The 15,962-nt window shown below is 42.1% G+C and overlaps 1 protein-coding gene across 2 annotated transcripts; it reads right to left on the reverse strand.

Moving 5' to 3' along the window:
• Positions 1-2,868: 2,868 nt before the first annotated feature.
• LOC112561749 lies at positions 2,869-15,926 on the reverse strand. 2 transcript variants are annotated; one of them, XM_025234411.1, is made up of 9 exons: positions 11,747-15,926; positions 10,723-10,791; positions 9,584-10,261; positions 8,447-8,646; positions 7,664-7,907; positions 7,170-7,402; positions 6,304-6,449; positions 5,961-6,032; positions 2,869-5,081 (listed from the first exon to the last, which is right to left on the reverse strand). In XM_025234411.1, the coding sequence occupies exons 2-9, from the start codon at positions 10,765-10,767 to the stop codon at positions 4,639-4,641; spliced, it is 2,061 nt and encodes a 686-aa protein (XP_025090196.1). In that variant the 5' UTR covers positions 10,768-10,791; positions 11,747-15,926; the 3' UTR covers positions 2,869-4,638. The 2 variants fall into 2 exon arrangements, with proteins under 2 accessions (XP_025090196.1, XP_025090195.1); XM_025234410.1 differs by having other exon boundaries at positions 6,304-6,653.
• Positions 15,927-15,962: the final 36 nt, after the last annotated feature.

Genomic DNA, 15,962 nt, shown 5'->3' on the forward strand with positions numbered 1-15,962 from the left:
AAAGTGATCTTCCTCCAATAGACAGTTCCCGAGAAAACTTCACGCTGTGCATGTGTACTATTGTAAATATATATATATGCAGTATCACTTCCGACTGGGTGGGATGTAATTCTAATAGCGTTAATTGTTTTGTGATTCTATGTACTGTATTAAACCACGGACTATATTAGTCACATCAGAAGATGAGTCGAAGCTCTTTGGTTGTATGCGCATGGATTAAGCACAGTGCACTTGTATTTCGCTGAAGATGTGAGTTCCAGCCTTGACGACTTCATCCGTTTTCTCTAATTGGGCTGTCCGGTGGCACAACGGTTAGCGCCTGTCACCACTACAGTGAAGGTTGGCTGTTCTAGGTTCAGGTCTCGTCTCCGGCACGCGGTTCTTTCTCTGCATGTGGCATCTGTTTACAAGGCTGGCTGCCTTATGGTGATATAGCCTTTGTTGCTGGGTCGGCGTACAACACCAACTGCCCCCATCCCCACCTGCCCTGTTAAATGCAGATGCTACTGATAACCCTGGCAAGTGGCTTATGTAAATGTTTCATTAGTGAGAGTTTCATATTACAACTGCCTTTGTTCAATTTATGAAGTTACTGGTAATATCAAGTACTGTATTTGTAACATTCGCTTAACAATCCTTCTACCTTTTTTAAAAAAATTGCTGAGCTATGTAATTTATCAACATAAACAAGGCTGCTGTACATGTCAGAACACCCGTGGCATGATTGCAGATGGAAAGAAAACTTATCTCCATCGATGTCCACCAGATCATACTGTGGCAAATGTGTGGAAGTTTCTGGCATTGTTTGATGAACTTTTGAAAGATGAAGCGCATGTGAAAGCTAAAATTGGCAAAAGAAAAAATACTACGTACATTAAGTTTTTCCTGATACTTGTATGGATTCATCTAGGTTTGGTGCTACAGGACCTTGCAAACAGATTCCTTATTAGTAAAACATGTGGTGAGCTGTTTTCTGTGTGGATAACATTCTTGTGCACAAATTGACCCCACTGATTCACTGGCCAAGCAAAGCGCAGGTGAAAGGCACCATGCCAGAGCTTTAATGCACACATTTCACTGTCGCATTGCAATAGAATGTACCGATCTTTTCACCCGAAGGTCATAGTCCCTTACAACACAGGGCTTGATATTAAAAGCAAATGTGACACGTAAGGCAGTGATAGTTATTACACCTAGGGGTGTCCTTTCATTTGTATCGGATCTGTGGTTGGGAAGAATCAGTGATCAACAAGTTGTTTGGTCAGGACTTCTTGATTTGCTTGAGCAAGGCGTGTAATTAGTAAACAAAGCTTGTACTAGCAATAACAAACAGTAACAAGACTTTCTGAATTTATTTTTTTTTACTTTTACCAGTAAAGCCTAAAATGGAAATTCAAATACAAGCTTTGAAGATTTGAAGTTGACAGACATCAGAATTAAAAGTATGCATATACAAAACCTCTTCATTCTGGTAGTTTCAAAAAATTTCAAATCAAAGATGCCACACACAATAACAAGATTGAAGATTATCAATCTGTCACACTCTAAGGGGTAGTGAGGTAATTCGAGATATATAAAAAATTACACACACGTTCCTATCTATCTTTGTATACAATATCTCTCACTCAAACACACACACACACATATCAATGGTCGGAGCTAATATATTAAAAATTAATCTTCTGCATCTCTCACTCATTCTTTCCTACTAAATTTTTTCATGTATATCTGCCTATGTAATCAAATAAATCAAAGCATATAAACATATGCAAACAAAGAATAAACTTTTGTTATGTGATGTTTCTGCCCCCCATTTTTTTTCAACAATGTAGATCTTTATAATTCAAGATTCTTCAATAATCTTTCATCCTCTAAGGCAGGGATGCACAACCTACGGCCCGCGGGCCATATCCGGCCCGCGACGCGGTGCCATCCGGCCCGCGAAACTTCTGCCCACAGTGCAGGAAATCGGCATGTTAGTAATAAAAGAAGACCTTAAAAAAACGAAAAACAGGAAGAAGTATTTATCCCCACGTAGGGGCGTCTCTCAATGTTTTTTTCGATAGACGAACATTTCGATTCAGTGCTCCGACTTGGTGTCTCTACGATGCAGCCGGACATTCAGAAGTTGGTTTCGGGTAAACAACTTCAAATATCCCACTAATTACTACATAATTAATGTTAAGTACAACTTGTTTCTAATAAAAAATGGTATCTGCTCTATTTTTTGTATTTTTGCGGTGAAGTGGCACGCGACACGGCTGTCCGAAATGGATATGGCCCGCAGGCCGAAAAATGTTGTGCATCACAGCTCTAAAGGATACTGGTACATTGAAAATATATATATATATTCAAAAACATTCCTGTACAGTATTTCTCACCTACACATATATTTCACAGATCAGTTTATACCAGCTAATATATTAAAAAACAATTTTTTTTTTATCCCGCACTCATTCTTTCCTTCTTCTAGCTCTTCACTGTGTACCATATGTAATTAAATAAATCGATACATATAGGCACATGAATTGATGGGTACACGTTTATCATGTGGTGTTTTTGCCCAACTCATTCTTACCTAAGTCACAGATGCATGCGTAGACTCACTAATATCCTCATATATATATATAATATTTTTCTCTCAGATAGAAAAGACAAATACGACCACATGACGGGACAGACACGTTTCTCTCGGCTGCTCTCGGGCTATATTATGGGCTACTTTGGAGAATTAAGCATGCAAACCGAGGTTGGACCGCTTCCAGTTTGATGTCGGCTGTGTAGTAAGTGTAGCATTCTTTGACTATGTCCGCTAAAAAAAAAACCACCACCACCACCACCACCACCAACCACACACAACAACAACAACAACAACAACAACAACAACACAACAACAACAACAACAACAACAACAACAGATCGCCGACATTGCTGTGTGCATTAGTTTACAGCTCAGTCCTACAAGTGTTGACAGCTCGAGCCACAAATTACAATTTTAAATCCATCATCATAAAGATCTTTTAAAAGAACTACTCACTACTACAGCCTTCTACAGATAAAAATACAACCTTAACACCATCCAATTTTATGCAGAGTGACATTTAAGTGTCGATGACTTCAACATCCACTCACTAGTATGGGGATAATGCAGTACAGACTTGAGAAAGAAACCAAAAACTGGATAACAGACAAATAATTCTCATTAACAAACTGGAAAACAAGGGCCTGAAAGAAAACACTAACTCCAGACATTGCCTCAGAACACATCGAGAAGAGAAATAGCAGAACAGCTGGAACGATACAACTTCCTGCGCAAATCTCTGGTAAGCCATCACTTCAAATGCCAGTGGGAAAACAAACATAACCCTCCCTTAGAGGACCGAAAACTCTTTTCAGGGTACTGCACATTGCCGACTGCATGGGGACTGTTACACCCTCAAAACTGCCCATGCGAGACCATGAACATGTCCTGAAGTTCTTCCCACTACACAACAGGCATGGACAGAGCTGGAGCCACACTGGCAGAGAAACTCTGGGGCGTCAAAGCAAACTGGATAAAACAGCTCAGTTTATCTAATCACAGAGAAAAAAGACGTCTAACAGACATGCTCTTTAAGACGCGAGAGAAAGAAGGGCAAATATCCTTGATCCTATTCGCCATAGAGAAAGGGAAGGGTACTTTATCATCATCTATGGCATGGCAAATGGAAGGCAGAAACCTTATCCTCCTTGCTGAGTGGTAAGGGGAGTATCTCAGTCATTGGTTTGAGCATACCTCGAATTGGTGACATTTGAATTCGAACGTATTTGCCACCGGCTGTAGTTTTTCCAGCAAGAAAAAAAAAAAAAAAAAAAAAAAACGAAAACAAGAAGTAGAGCGAATAATTGTAAGCTATTCTGCTTTGCCCAAATGCGAGTATTAGCAGCACCATTTTTACCTGCATCTCAGTGTTTGTTGTTAAGGTAAGAATTTGTTGGTTACTTCTCAACATTAACGAACCTTCATTTTGTAACAATCTAAATGCGTTTCAAATATATTTGTAACCAGTAAATATAAGTGATGTTGATGGTGATGATGAGCTCTTGTAAAGGTTGATATATAAATAGCAAATGACTCATTGCGTTGTCTTACATGCATTTATAATCTAAAATGTATTCTGTATCACAACATGGACACTACCACAAACACACTTTGTAATCATGTCGGTGGGACATGTTTTGAGATCCCACTTGGACAACTGAAGGGTTGGCACGTTGCTCAATACAGACTGGAGGGGACGCATAACGGAAATATCTGTGATCGACGCCCGTCAGATTCATTTTAGGGATGACAAGGAACTACTTGATCCATGAAGGGATGACATACGCAAAACACCAAAGAAAGATATATCAGGACGGATAATGTGTGCTGCAGGCATAGTAAAGGCATAAGAACCAGCCTGATGGTGTTTGTTGCTACATATGGCATATATCAAATCCCACAACTCCACCGTAACTCCATTCACATGATCAAGCACATAAGTGATAAATCTTCACATTTGTGTTTTTGACACTTCCATAATATCCTTTTTGAAACATACGCAGCAGGAGTTTCCAAAATGGGTTAGAAATAATTCATTTCTCTGATTACTCTTTTTTTTAGAGTGCAGTGATCTCAGTTGCATCTTCATTAGTGTGTCCCTTGTCGTAGACACATTCTTCTTTCAGTGAGTCCTTGGGCAGCACCCACACTACTTGCGCTGTGGCGCGTGAAATACCGTGCAACTGAAGCATCCGGTAGGTTTTTACTTCCGCGACACACACCACCACTTTCCTTTCCAGCCCCTTGATCTGGTCGTACCGAATGACAGTAGCCTCGTCTCGCGGGCCCTTCATTTTGGCAACGTCCTTGATACCTTTTATGTCGCCTGACTTCACCAGCCGCACGGGTACTCCCTCCTGTCGCAGACCCTGCACCAGACCACAGGCGGGTCTGACATACTGCCCCACTGCTCTTCTTTCTTCTATTGGATCCTCCGTGACCAAGATAAAGACGTCCTTCCACTGCAGTGGTGGTGGAGTCGATGTCATGCCAGTCTGCTCTGGAATATAAAACACACCAAAGGTAGTATCCAGAATATATTAATTAACATGCGAGGGAAGTTTACGTAGGGTTCCTAGTAAATTCGTCAGTCATCGTTCCTCCATTGCGTGTGCACTAGTGATCACATACCCAAGCTCGATACCGCTTTAGTTGTTGTTGAAACCTCTTGTACATAATCAGTCTATAATAAACGATAAATGTTCGGGGCATAGAGGAGGAATAAAAAAAATGATCTGTTCTGTTTCTTCTGTTATCGTATTTCTCTTTCAGTTTTCGTTTATTTCTTTGGCCTCTTGTCGTTTTGTCATTTATTTTCTTTTATAAAAACGAAAATATGTCAACAATTGCACACATGTAATAATGCTGTCTTATGTCCTCTAATTAGTCTTTGTCACTGCGATATTGAGTCGGTTAGAAGAAACAAAATTGATCGAGATGCATCGCGTAATAGATAATTAAGCCACCAAAATAATAAAATATTATAATTAAAAAGAAAATTAGCTACATTTCAAAATCAATATTCAAGAAAAGGAGAATTAAATGAATAATACATTTATTGAATCTTGACAAGTCATAAAAATTAGCTTTTGAAAAACTGAAATAAATCATAGAAACAACGCATTTATTAATTTTGCGTCAGGTGGAAGCTATAGCTAATCTTGTAAAATGTGAATTCTCGTAAGTTATAAGTGGACAAGGTTCTCTGCTGTTAAGGTGTTCGTCTAATAAAGGATGAGTTTCCTTTCTACAAAGATAACTCAGGAGCAAGACAAATCAGAGAAATAGGCAAAATAACATTCATAGATTCAAAACCAGATCACTAAAATTATTATCTTCACCTCGATAGCGCGTCTGGAAAAAGAAAGATAACACGTACTATTGCTCGACTGCTTGGCCTTAGAGATGGTCAATGAAGCCCTGTCGCATGCTTTGTCTGTGACATTCCCGGCTGTGGGAGAGACCAACGTTTTTGTTGGTGCCAGCATAATATAAATAGCTGAGACTATACACGTCACACACACAAATTAAACAAATACAACCCAAATAGCTATCAGGTAATAGCTATCTACTAAATATTTATCAGCGCATACATGCACGTGCGCAGATACGCATGCGCTCACAAATTCATACACAATAGTACATTTAAATAACATTCAGGGACAGACGCGAGTGCTCACATTAACCCAAGCGCTTGCAAAAACACGCAAACTCGCACGCACCTTTGAGAGCTTTGAGTACGCAAGCCAGTTCACATCCACACGCAGTGCAGTCCAGCAATCGCTTCACACTGCCATGGTCTTGTGACGAATGAACAGTTAGCTTTATCACAGGGGGGCCGTCACAAGGGAGAGGAGTGGGGCTCTCGCTGTAAGCAGTGATTATATTACGATGATACGTGAGCGCCCCCTGCACTTCTCTAGTGATTGCTGGGGGACATCTCAGAGACACATTTAGTTTCATTTCCGACATCCATGAAGGAACGTTGTAGTTGTGATGCATGCCAGCCGCCCACAAGCGCAGGCTATGGACACGCGCATGCAGCCTTTCACAAAATTCTCGGGTGATGTCACTGTTGGAACACAGCTGTTGTTAGTAGCAACCGTTGGCATAACTACCACAATGGGCAGCTATGGATCAAATCGAATCTGACTTGATAAAGCAGCAACATGGTAGGTCAATCAAACTGGACAGGTTGAGTATCAAGTTATGAAAAATTCGAAGAGTAGATTCCACTTATTTGACAAGGCATCATGAAGAGAACATTATATTTTCTTATAGTAGGTTTTCTAAGTTATTCACAGACCTAGAAACGATAAACAGCAATCTCCCAACAATTAAAGAAGAGATAAAACAGTATAATCACTAAAGTACAGTAAATCCGCGGCTAGTACTAGCATTTCTACATTACAAACCTCCATTACCGGCTTCATACAGCACCCTCAATACCATGAAAGTACAATTTCTAGACCTAGTACCCCACTCTAGTCAGTACCACTCTAATCAACAAGTTTCCTCATGTCAAAATCTTTATAGATAAGTGTCAATAAAAGCCGAACAAGCTGAATGTAGTGACACATAAACTTACTTCCAATGAACTTCGTCCATAATCACGCAAAGCTTTTCCTCTGTCGCTATGGCGACCAAACGTTGCAAAAGGTTATCGACTGCTGCGTTTTGCTCCTGGTCTGTGGGGAGCTTCTTTAGTTCGCAGTAGTGGATCTGCACTTGCCTGTAGGCGCCAGGGTTCTTTTTGCGCAGCTGTTGCTCTGCATTATATGTTGCCGCTAAGCTTTCCAACATCAGACTGACTACCTGCACCTTTAAGACGAAATTGATCTTCTCTGTCAACATCGAGGAACTGGAGTGAATTTCAAAAACTTTATGAAGATAGTCATTGCTGTAGGAGTTATGTCAGCAATAGTATCACGGACTGGTACCATTCTGAACCGCTAGAACATGCAAATACCGACTAGTACTACTAGGACATTCAAGTAACATGTAAAAAGTAGGCGTAACACTATAGTACCGGCCTAAACTAGTACTAATCGACACAAAGGTGTAACTAGTATAGGCAAGTACCTTATGTCCTTGCAGGAGCCAACCGGATGCTTGCAGAACTAGCATTAACGTCTTTCCTGTGCCGGGAGGACCATTGAGGTACAAGCACTCAGGGGCCTCTTGCAACACGTCCATCTGCTTTGGGTGAAGCACTATCCGAGCAAACCTCTCTCCAGTCTCAGACACCCCGTGCTGTAGAGTTGGAAGTGCCATACGGGATGGAGAGGGACAGAAAACTTTTACCATTGTGGCTGGACCACAAAATCTGTGAGAAATATTGTGACAAGAGAGTAATTTTCATTATTTTAATGTCATGTTTCAATGGGGTTATTTTTACACCTTGCCAAATAATATAAACGAATATTCATATATTTGCATGCATACCGCTTACACATACGTGTACAAACACAGAGTGCATTCAGAATGCAAAACTTTCCACTTTTAGGCAGATAGGTCAACTTATGCATGCATATAGTTTTAAGGAGTAGTTTTGTAGCAACACTATTATCTAACAATCTTTCTCTCTATATATATATATCGGTCATCCCCTGAGCATTTCGTTATCTCTCTGCCTAACTGCATGCCAGTCTGTCCTGCGATATCAGACGAGGTTTCGTGGACCATCTTCCCATTTATTTGTGATTTTATCTGTTGTAATTTTTGTTACTACTTTAAGATATAATCGGTCAGAGTTGAAGGAAAAATTGAGAAAAATCTTTAAAGTAAAATTTCATTAGAATTGCATAAAAATCTCGAAATCTAAAGAAAGTGACACGTTTTAAGGCTCAAGTATTCAGCAGTTACCTGGCTACCAGATTTATGTACAGTTCATCACTCATAGCAGGGTCCCTATCCACCAAGATTCGCTCCCACCATTGTTGCAGGCGTCGCATTGCATCATGACAGATATCCCAGGGAGTGGAAACGTCCGAAAGATTGTCAGCACACAAACAAAAGTCGGCAGGGTCTGCTTGCGGGGGCAGGCACAGACTTTCACGAAGTGTCTGTAACATTAAATTAACATTTCAGCAGCTGAAGTGCGGTTTGTACCTATTCATGCGCATAAACTTTAAGGGCAAGGCAAGTCAAACCAATAATTGCGTTTAAAGGGAAAAGCAAGTCTAAGTAAGCGGGTCTTAAATGATAAATATTGACGTTGTGAATGATATACGCGAAATTTTCTTCAGACAGGATTCAGAGCGTTAGTAACTATAATTTAGGGCCAGCAAACCACTTGACTTATTTTTTTCCCACAAAATTTCAGTTGTACAAGAATTGTTTATTTATAATTATGCTTATGCAAGACATAGAGGCCGTCTTACTGCTTCCTCTAGTAACGTCACAGAACCAGAGTAAGAAACATGGCGGGTTTTAGGTACCGACCCAGAGCGTGTTTTAGATTGTAAGTAAAGGAATTTTCTGCAAATGGAAATGTTAATATACATAAACGAGAAAATGAGTCTGTACCTATAGACCAGACCTGGGCTAACGCCGGCCCGCGGGCCGGATCCGGCCCGCCTCCTGTCTCTGACCGGCCCGCCCGCTGGCCCGCCCGCCAGTATATATACTATATATACAGTATTGCGTAAAACTGAGTTAACTATATTAGTCCGGCCCTCTAAAACCATCCCAATTTCTCATGCGGCCCCTTGGGAAAATTAATTGCCCACCCCTGCTATAGACGAACGCACACATTTCTATGCTTAAATATATATATGAACAAATATACATTGATGTGCCTGCGCGTGTGTATGGTTGTTTATGGCTTGCAGTGGTGGATTTATTCTGTATTGTCACTGTTGTGTTCTGGAGCTGGTAAAAATCTAACAAATTATATTTTACCGTCACATAACAATATTTCGGTGGATGCAAAAATCGATATGCATATCAATGTGCGTATCATATATCTGAAGATTATTACAGGCAAATAAATTTACTGACTGTGACGACATTCGAGTAGGAGCACAACACACGTTGAAGCGTTTCCTTGGAAACGTTGGGCATCATCATGACTTTTCTTATAGCTGGGGCTGGTGATTTATCAGACACGATGTGTTTTAGAACGGCTTCTGCTTTTCCCAGCTGCAGAATGGCCTTACCGATTCTTTTAACGATAGCTTTGTCCATATCTGTATCGACATTCACACCTACAGCCTTCACTTCCCCAACCACAAGTCCAAAGCAGCGGTGTATGATCAGCATATCAAAATCACCGCGGCGTTTTAAATCAATAGGTCTTTTCAGGTGGGCTACCGCTGAGGCGTAACAGGGCTCCCCGAGGTAGTCTTTATACTGAAGATGAGAGAGCACAAACATAACTTCTCCTCGCTCCTTGGCCAGGTGATGCAAGCAGTGTAGAATATGCTGGTGAGCCTCATCATCTCTAACATCACTGGCCAGGAAAATGAAACCTGCATTCGCTGGATGAGTTGTTCTTGGCGTCTCGGGAATGGCTACTTTCTGTCCGGCAAAGTGAAGTGAGCTGTAATGAGTTCTATGCATAAACACAGAGGGCACGAAATAGGAGCTAGTAAGAATGTTGGGGTACATTTCTCGCACACGCTGCTCTAGAAATGCTTCTACATCTTCTGTTGAGTCTGGTTCTTCTGCACCTGCAGCCTGCAACACAATACAAATACTAGTTCAAACAACAGTGTAAGCAAATGATAGCGTCAGCAAAGGGGATAGAGAAATGTAAAAGTTTATGTGTAAATGAGGCTAATGTGGTAGAAAATAGTTCCCTGCGGAAACATTTACCTTCGGACTAATGGACTATGACGTGCCACTTGAAAGCAGTGGAATAGTTTATTAAATGATCATTTCACTCCACCTAGTTAACTGAAAGCAGTCTAATAGTTGGTGTCAATGATCAGTTCACTCCCTCTAGTACTGTAGGAGACTGCAGAAGCAGAAACTGGTATCTGTTTGCTTACTTCACGTAGCTTGTGCTGCTAGAAGAATTTAATTATTGATAATCGGCATGCAATTATCCAGATGGCATTCTTTTGGCAAATCATTACATAACAAAGCATAAAGTAAGTGTTATTTTTTATAGGTCAGCTTCTGGAATTTTCTCTTACCGGCTGTCTGTCAGCTGCATTTGCGTTAGGTTGTGACCGGGACATACCAGCACTTGCTTGAATGTTTGACTTGAGAACAAATAAACATTAGTTATAATCTAGAGAATCATTCTGCCCAGAGAGGATACAAAGAGGGATCACTGTTATATGAGAGCTTGAAGTTAAGCCACGCCCCTTTTAGACGAGCAAACGTCGCTAGTTCTTTGTTCTGACGATCGTGGACTGGCAAGACACATACACACATGCACACATACAATCAGACGCGCACGCTTTCATACTTTTCGAACACTGATACCAAAGAGAATCAACTTTGCTGAGTCTCAATGGAGGTGGGCGTGGCCACGGATACATCCGGGTCAGAGCGGCTTCACTTTTCCGCCTAAGTGGTCGCTCTTAGTATCCTCTTTGATTCTGCCTAAAAAGGTGTTGCAAAGCCGAACCCTTTTGATTCTGAGTATTACAATTTTAAATTGTTAAATTTACATTAATATAATATAAAAAACGAAACTAACCAGGAAAGCAACCATGGGTATTACTACAAGTTATGCATCTCGATTTATATATTCCCGTGCTACACTATACAAACACAATCGTAATGTTACAATATTAAAATATATATATACAGTATTATGAAGACTTTTTTAGATTTTACCAGATGTAAACAATAAGCACTACTTAAGCTACACTGTTACCAGGTTATTAAATACCAGCAACACATTCCTAATGTCACAAGCTCGGCTTCGCTGCAAGGCAGAAACTTTATCGGCGCACTTCACGGAGAAAGAAGTACGGGCGTGCGTCCTTACAGTTTAAATTTACTTCAATAAACTGTTAGATAAAACATGCAGTAACAAACCATAGCAAAAAACTCCTGTCTATGATGTTCTAAAACAAATTTTATGAAGTACTTTCAACTTAATGTATCATGTTTATACTTGGTTCTACACGGTGTATTTCCTTAGGTCGCGTGAAAATGAACTGATAAAGAGCAACGAACTAAAAATCCATAAACAATTCCACTCACCACGGGAAATATTTCCCTTATGTCCCAAGAAATATAATTATCTTGGTCTGTTCCCTCGTCTCATGAAAATACCTTGGCCTATTTTGTCTCTTGAAAATTAGCTTGATTCGACTAACTTGTACGGTAGCATGCACTGCTGCGTAATAACATCACAGTAGAAGGAAGTCCTTGTTTTGCGATAACAAAATGTGACCCTTGCAATCGTGCTCAAGGCTGGATTACAGTAAAAGTGGGTCGCTGATAACACGTACTTCACCAATCCTAGGCATGGCGTGACTTGCAGGACAAGAGAACCAGCGATTGAGTTTAGTTGTGAACGAACTCAAAGCGGTCTTCGCTCAGCAAGTAAACCGCTTTTGAGAAAAGTCTATTTCTCTTTGTACTCAACAAGCAAAAAAACAGACAAAATAATTTAACAATATGGAAGTCTAACACCAGTGCCAAGGATAGAGCGGTGCCCTATTTTTATTTAACGTTTTTGATGCCATTTTCTGCTTAATAGAACCAATGCAGCGAAAATGTAGACAAAAATGTTCAAAAAAAAAAAAAAAAAAAGAGCGCGAAGCATTTGTACTGATGTCGCTGTCAGGCATTCTGAGTTCTAGCCTCAAAGGTGTAAGAGTTACGCTGAGGTCTCTAAATCGGCTGGTTGTTTGTGTTTGTGGTCTGAATCCAGTCTGTTCTTCCGCTAGCAGTTCATATGCGGTGTTGCTGATGCGGCTCTGTATCAATTTCAGCATGACTGCTTGGGTGGGTAATAAGGCTTATGGTTCTGTTTGTTGCTTCCTTTTTGCGGGGAGTATTATACTAGTGACTGCGTCCATTCTGTGCGTTCCCAGACTCTTTGGCACAGAACAGTGACAGCCTTTACAGTGTCTTCCCACCCTGCTTAGTTATCAACACCTAGCGACTTTACTCCCTTTAAACTATGTACAGATCTTTCAACTTATTCCCGTAGGGCTGGTAGGATCACTGTTTCTAGTATGGCTGTTTTGAAGGATGTCTGCGTCGGTCTTCAGCTGGAAGTTGAACAGGTCTTGCAGTACTCAGTCCATCGGTTGAATACAATATTGAGAAGGTAATCTTTGCTGTCCCCAATAACTAAGGTCTTGTGCTGATCCGTCTTGTCCTTAGTAGACTCACCGATCCCCCAGTTGTTGGAGGGAGGGGGAGGTGTTAGAAACCTTTACCTGAGGGTGGTGCCTGTAATGGACTTCCACGTGTGGGGTCCTGCGCGCAATGATTAATTTCCACTCGCATGCACCCGTCCAGCATGCGTCCACACGCTCACTCCAAAATACTCCTCAAAATACCGAACTTCAATATGACAAAGGATATAATCAAAGAAACGGTACACACATAAAAAAATATCTACATAAAAGAATGGCTACAAGTATATCTTAAACTTATCTCTCTGGTGTTCTTCTTGTTAGTTTCTCACGACAATAATTCCACTGCTCACTATTCACAAGTCACTAGTTTCAGTTCACAGTTCATCAATACCAAAAATTCACACTTCACAGTTCAGTCCCCACGTGGACTTTAACGTCTTCTATGATCTCTAAGACGGACTCTCAGCGGCCGCTCACCAGCTCGCTACCCGGAGAAGTGACGTTCTCTGCCCCTCGCCAGACTTGGTTCCTTCTTCCGGTGGGCGTAACTTCCTCCCGTTGGCCTTGGAGGTGTAGGAAGGGTCTGGACGCAGGTGTAAGGGGCGTTGCTCGCCTCAGGCGGTCCCCGACCTTCAGCTGGACAGAGAGGGGTCGGGCTGTTACCCGGTGGTCTCCCCCTGGCCATGGTTGACTCGCGGCCGCTTACGTCAGGTGTTGTCGTTAGCTTCGACTGGCCACTGGTTTTCAATAGGGCGGCCAGACATTTGGCGCGCCAGTCGGGCCGATATGCCGCCAGCTTGACCAGTTCACTGCTTTAATGACTGTAACAACCTTACCCCCACCCGACTAACACACTAAATCCACTAACTACACAAAATGCCACAAAAGTAGAAACATATTTTCTACAGTGCCCATCTCCTCCTCTCCTTCGCTGCTTTACATTCCCCAACTCTCTGTGTCAGATACCCATTTCTGCCAGCTGGGTCGACTGGGCGAAGGTTGTTGCACTAATCGGGGATTGAACCAGGGCTCTAACCACTTGGCTATCGTTGTTTCCCCAAATCCTGTCCACCTGACACCGCCAGTCCACCCCTCGTGGATGAGTTGCTGCACTTTCCCGGACTGATGTAATCTGCGTACGTTCCATGTGCCAATGGACGTTCCCTCTCTCAGCTTGATTTCTGCTTTGCTTCCAGTAGCACACTTTTCGCTGTCTCCACGCTGGAGCCCGCCGATCAGGGCCTCGACCGATCCGCCATGTTGTCTCTTCTGCAGCGAATATCCATGGTACTAACATTGAACATTATTCATTTACACACTCTCCTCTCCAAGTAAACCACAGCTGGTGGGTCGGCCTGGTCACGAACAGGTAGGCCCTGGGCCCTGGGCGGTGTTTTCATTGTGGAAAGTCTTCGCCCGCCGATGCCGTGTTAGCAAGATTTTCTATGGTTCCAGATTTGCGATGCTGAGAAGTGGCTTTTGATGGGGATGTTTTTGTTTGTCTTTCTTGTCTGTCTGGGGTGTAGTATGATTGCTATGTGGAGACTTTGTACTAAGCGCTTGTGGGAGTACATGTATAAGGTTTCTGAGGAGTGTGGGTGTGTTGCTGTGGGTACCACCACAGCCTGGAGGGAGATGGCATAGTGTGAATGTGGAACGAAGCCTTCAGAGGAGACCCACGTCATATCTGTCTGGATAAATATAGATAAGGACGGTCATTTTGCAACGACTGCCGAGTAGAGCCTGGTGTAGACGTTTCTCCTGGGAAGCTAGCCACTATACGACAGTGAGCATCGGCGTAAGAGAAGTCAGATTCCGTGCGTACGCATTGAGTGGCTGCTTCTTCCTTCCACTTTGTGTGCAGTCTTCGGAAGATTTGACGTGAGAACTGTCACAGCTTACACAACGGGCGCTCAAAGAACAATCACAGGCAACATAGCCAGTCCCGTTGCAGTGAAAACAGCAGGCTTGGGAATTGCAGACACTAGTCACGTGGCAATTACGCCGACAGTGAAGCAGTGCAACGGAAACGAAGAGACACTTTGACTCGCAAATCCTCGACCTCAGTGAAATCGGGTATTTTTGGTAAACAGAAAGTGAGATAAAGAATATTTGTGGGTAGACTTCCCATTTCTCTTAAGGTAGACCCTTCAGACAGCTTTAACTGCCTGTGACGCCAGTTTTAACTTCATGTTGAGCTCTGACATCCCAGCAAAGTCAGCAAACTCATAGACATTTAATACACAGTTATTTCCACCAAAGGTAATCAACATTCTGAAAGACAACAACCAGGCAGCAAAGAGTGGTTCCACGTAAGCACGAGATGTATGGTCTCGCTTGTCCTCTTCCTCATTGTCATCGACTGGGTGAGAAAGCCTCTGGACACAAACCAAGAGGAATCGTATGGGGACTGAAAGTTCGACTTGGAAGATTGCGATTGTTCGGGTGACATCGCTTTGCTTCCACACTCAGAAAAACATCCAGCAAAAGACGGAAAAAAAGGCGGAAAACATGTGAAACTCAAGATCCACACTGACAAGACCAAGTTGGTGAAAGCCAAAAACAAAGAGCACAAAGAAAACACAGGTACGTTGTGAGGAATTGAAAGAAGTACAGGAAATATCAAATATCATGAGTTACATCTCAGCGAACAGTAACATCGAAAAAGAGATCTCCCATAGAACTGGTTTTGTAGCACAAGCTTTTAACAGGCTTCAGGAGATAACGTCTGGAGATAAGGGGATTGCAGACCCGTGCGTTCAGCTCTCCTATATACCTCATAAATCTGAAAAACCAACAAGAAGGTCGAGAGTCAGCTTAGAAGCTTTGAGAGATGATGCGTCCGTCGAATTCTCGAAATTCATTGGGAACAGAGAATCACGAACAAAGAAATTAGCAGACATAGTCATCAACAACATCGAGGAAGTGTTGAAACAGAGATGATGGAGGTTGTTGGGCCACGTCCTGCGGATGGACAAGACCAGGAGTCCACACGCTGCCTTCAGATGGGTACCACCAGGAGGAAGAAAGATTACAGCACATTGGCGACGAAATGTTGAGGAGAAGATGGAAGTGGCGAGACCTGGAGCGGTCAAGACGGAGAT

This window comes from Pomacea canaliculata, linkage group LG4 (genome assembly GCF_003073045.1).
Source record: "Pomacea canaliculata isolate SZHN2017 linkage group LG4, ASM307304v1, whole genome shotgun sequence".
NCBI lineage: Eukaryota > Metazoa > Mollusca > Gastropoda > Architaenioglossa > Ampullariidae > Pomacea > Pomacea canaliculata.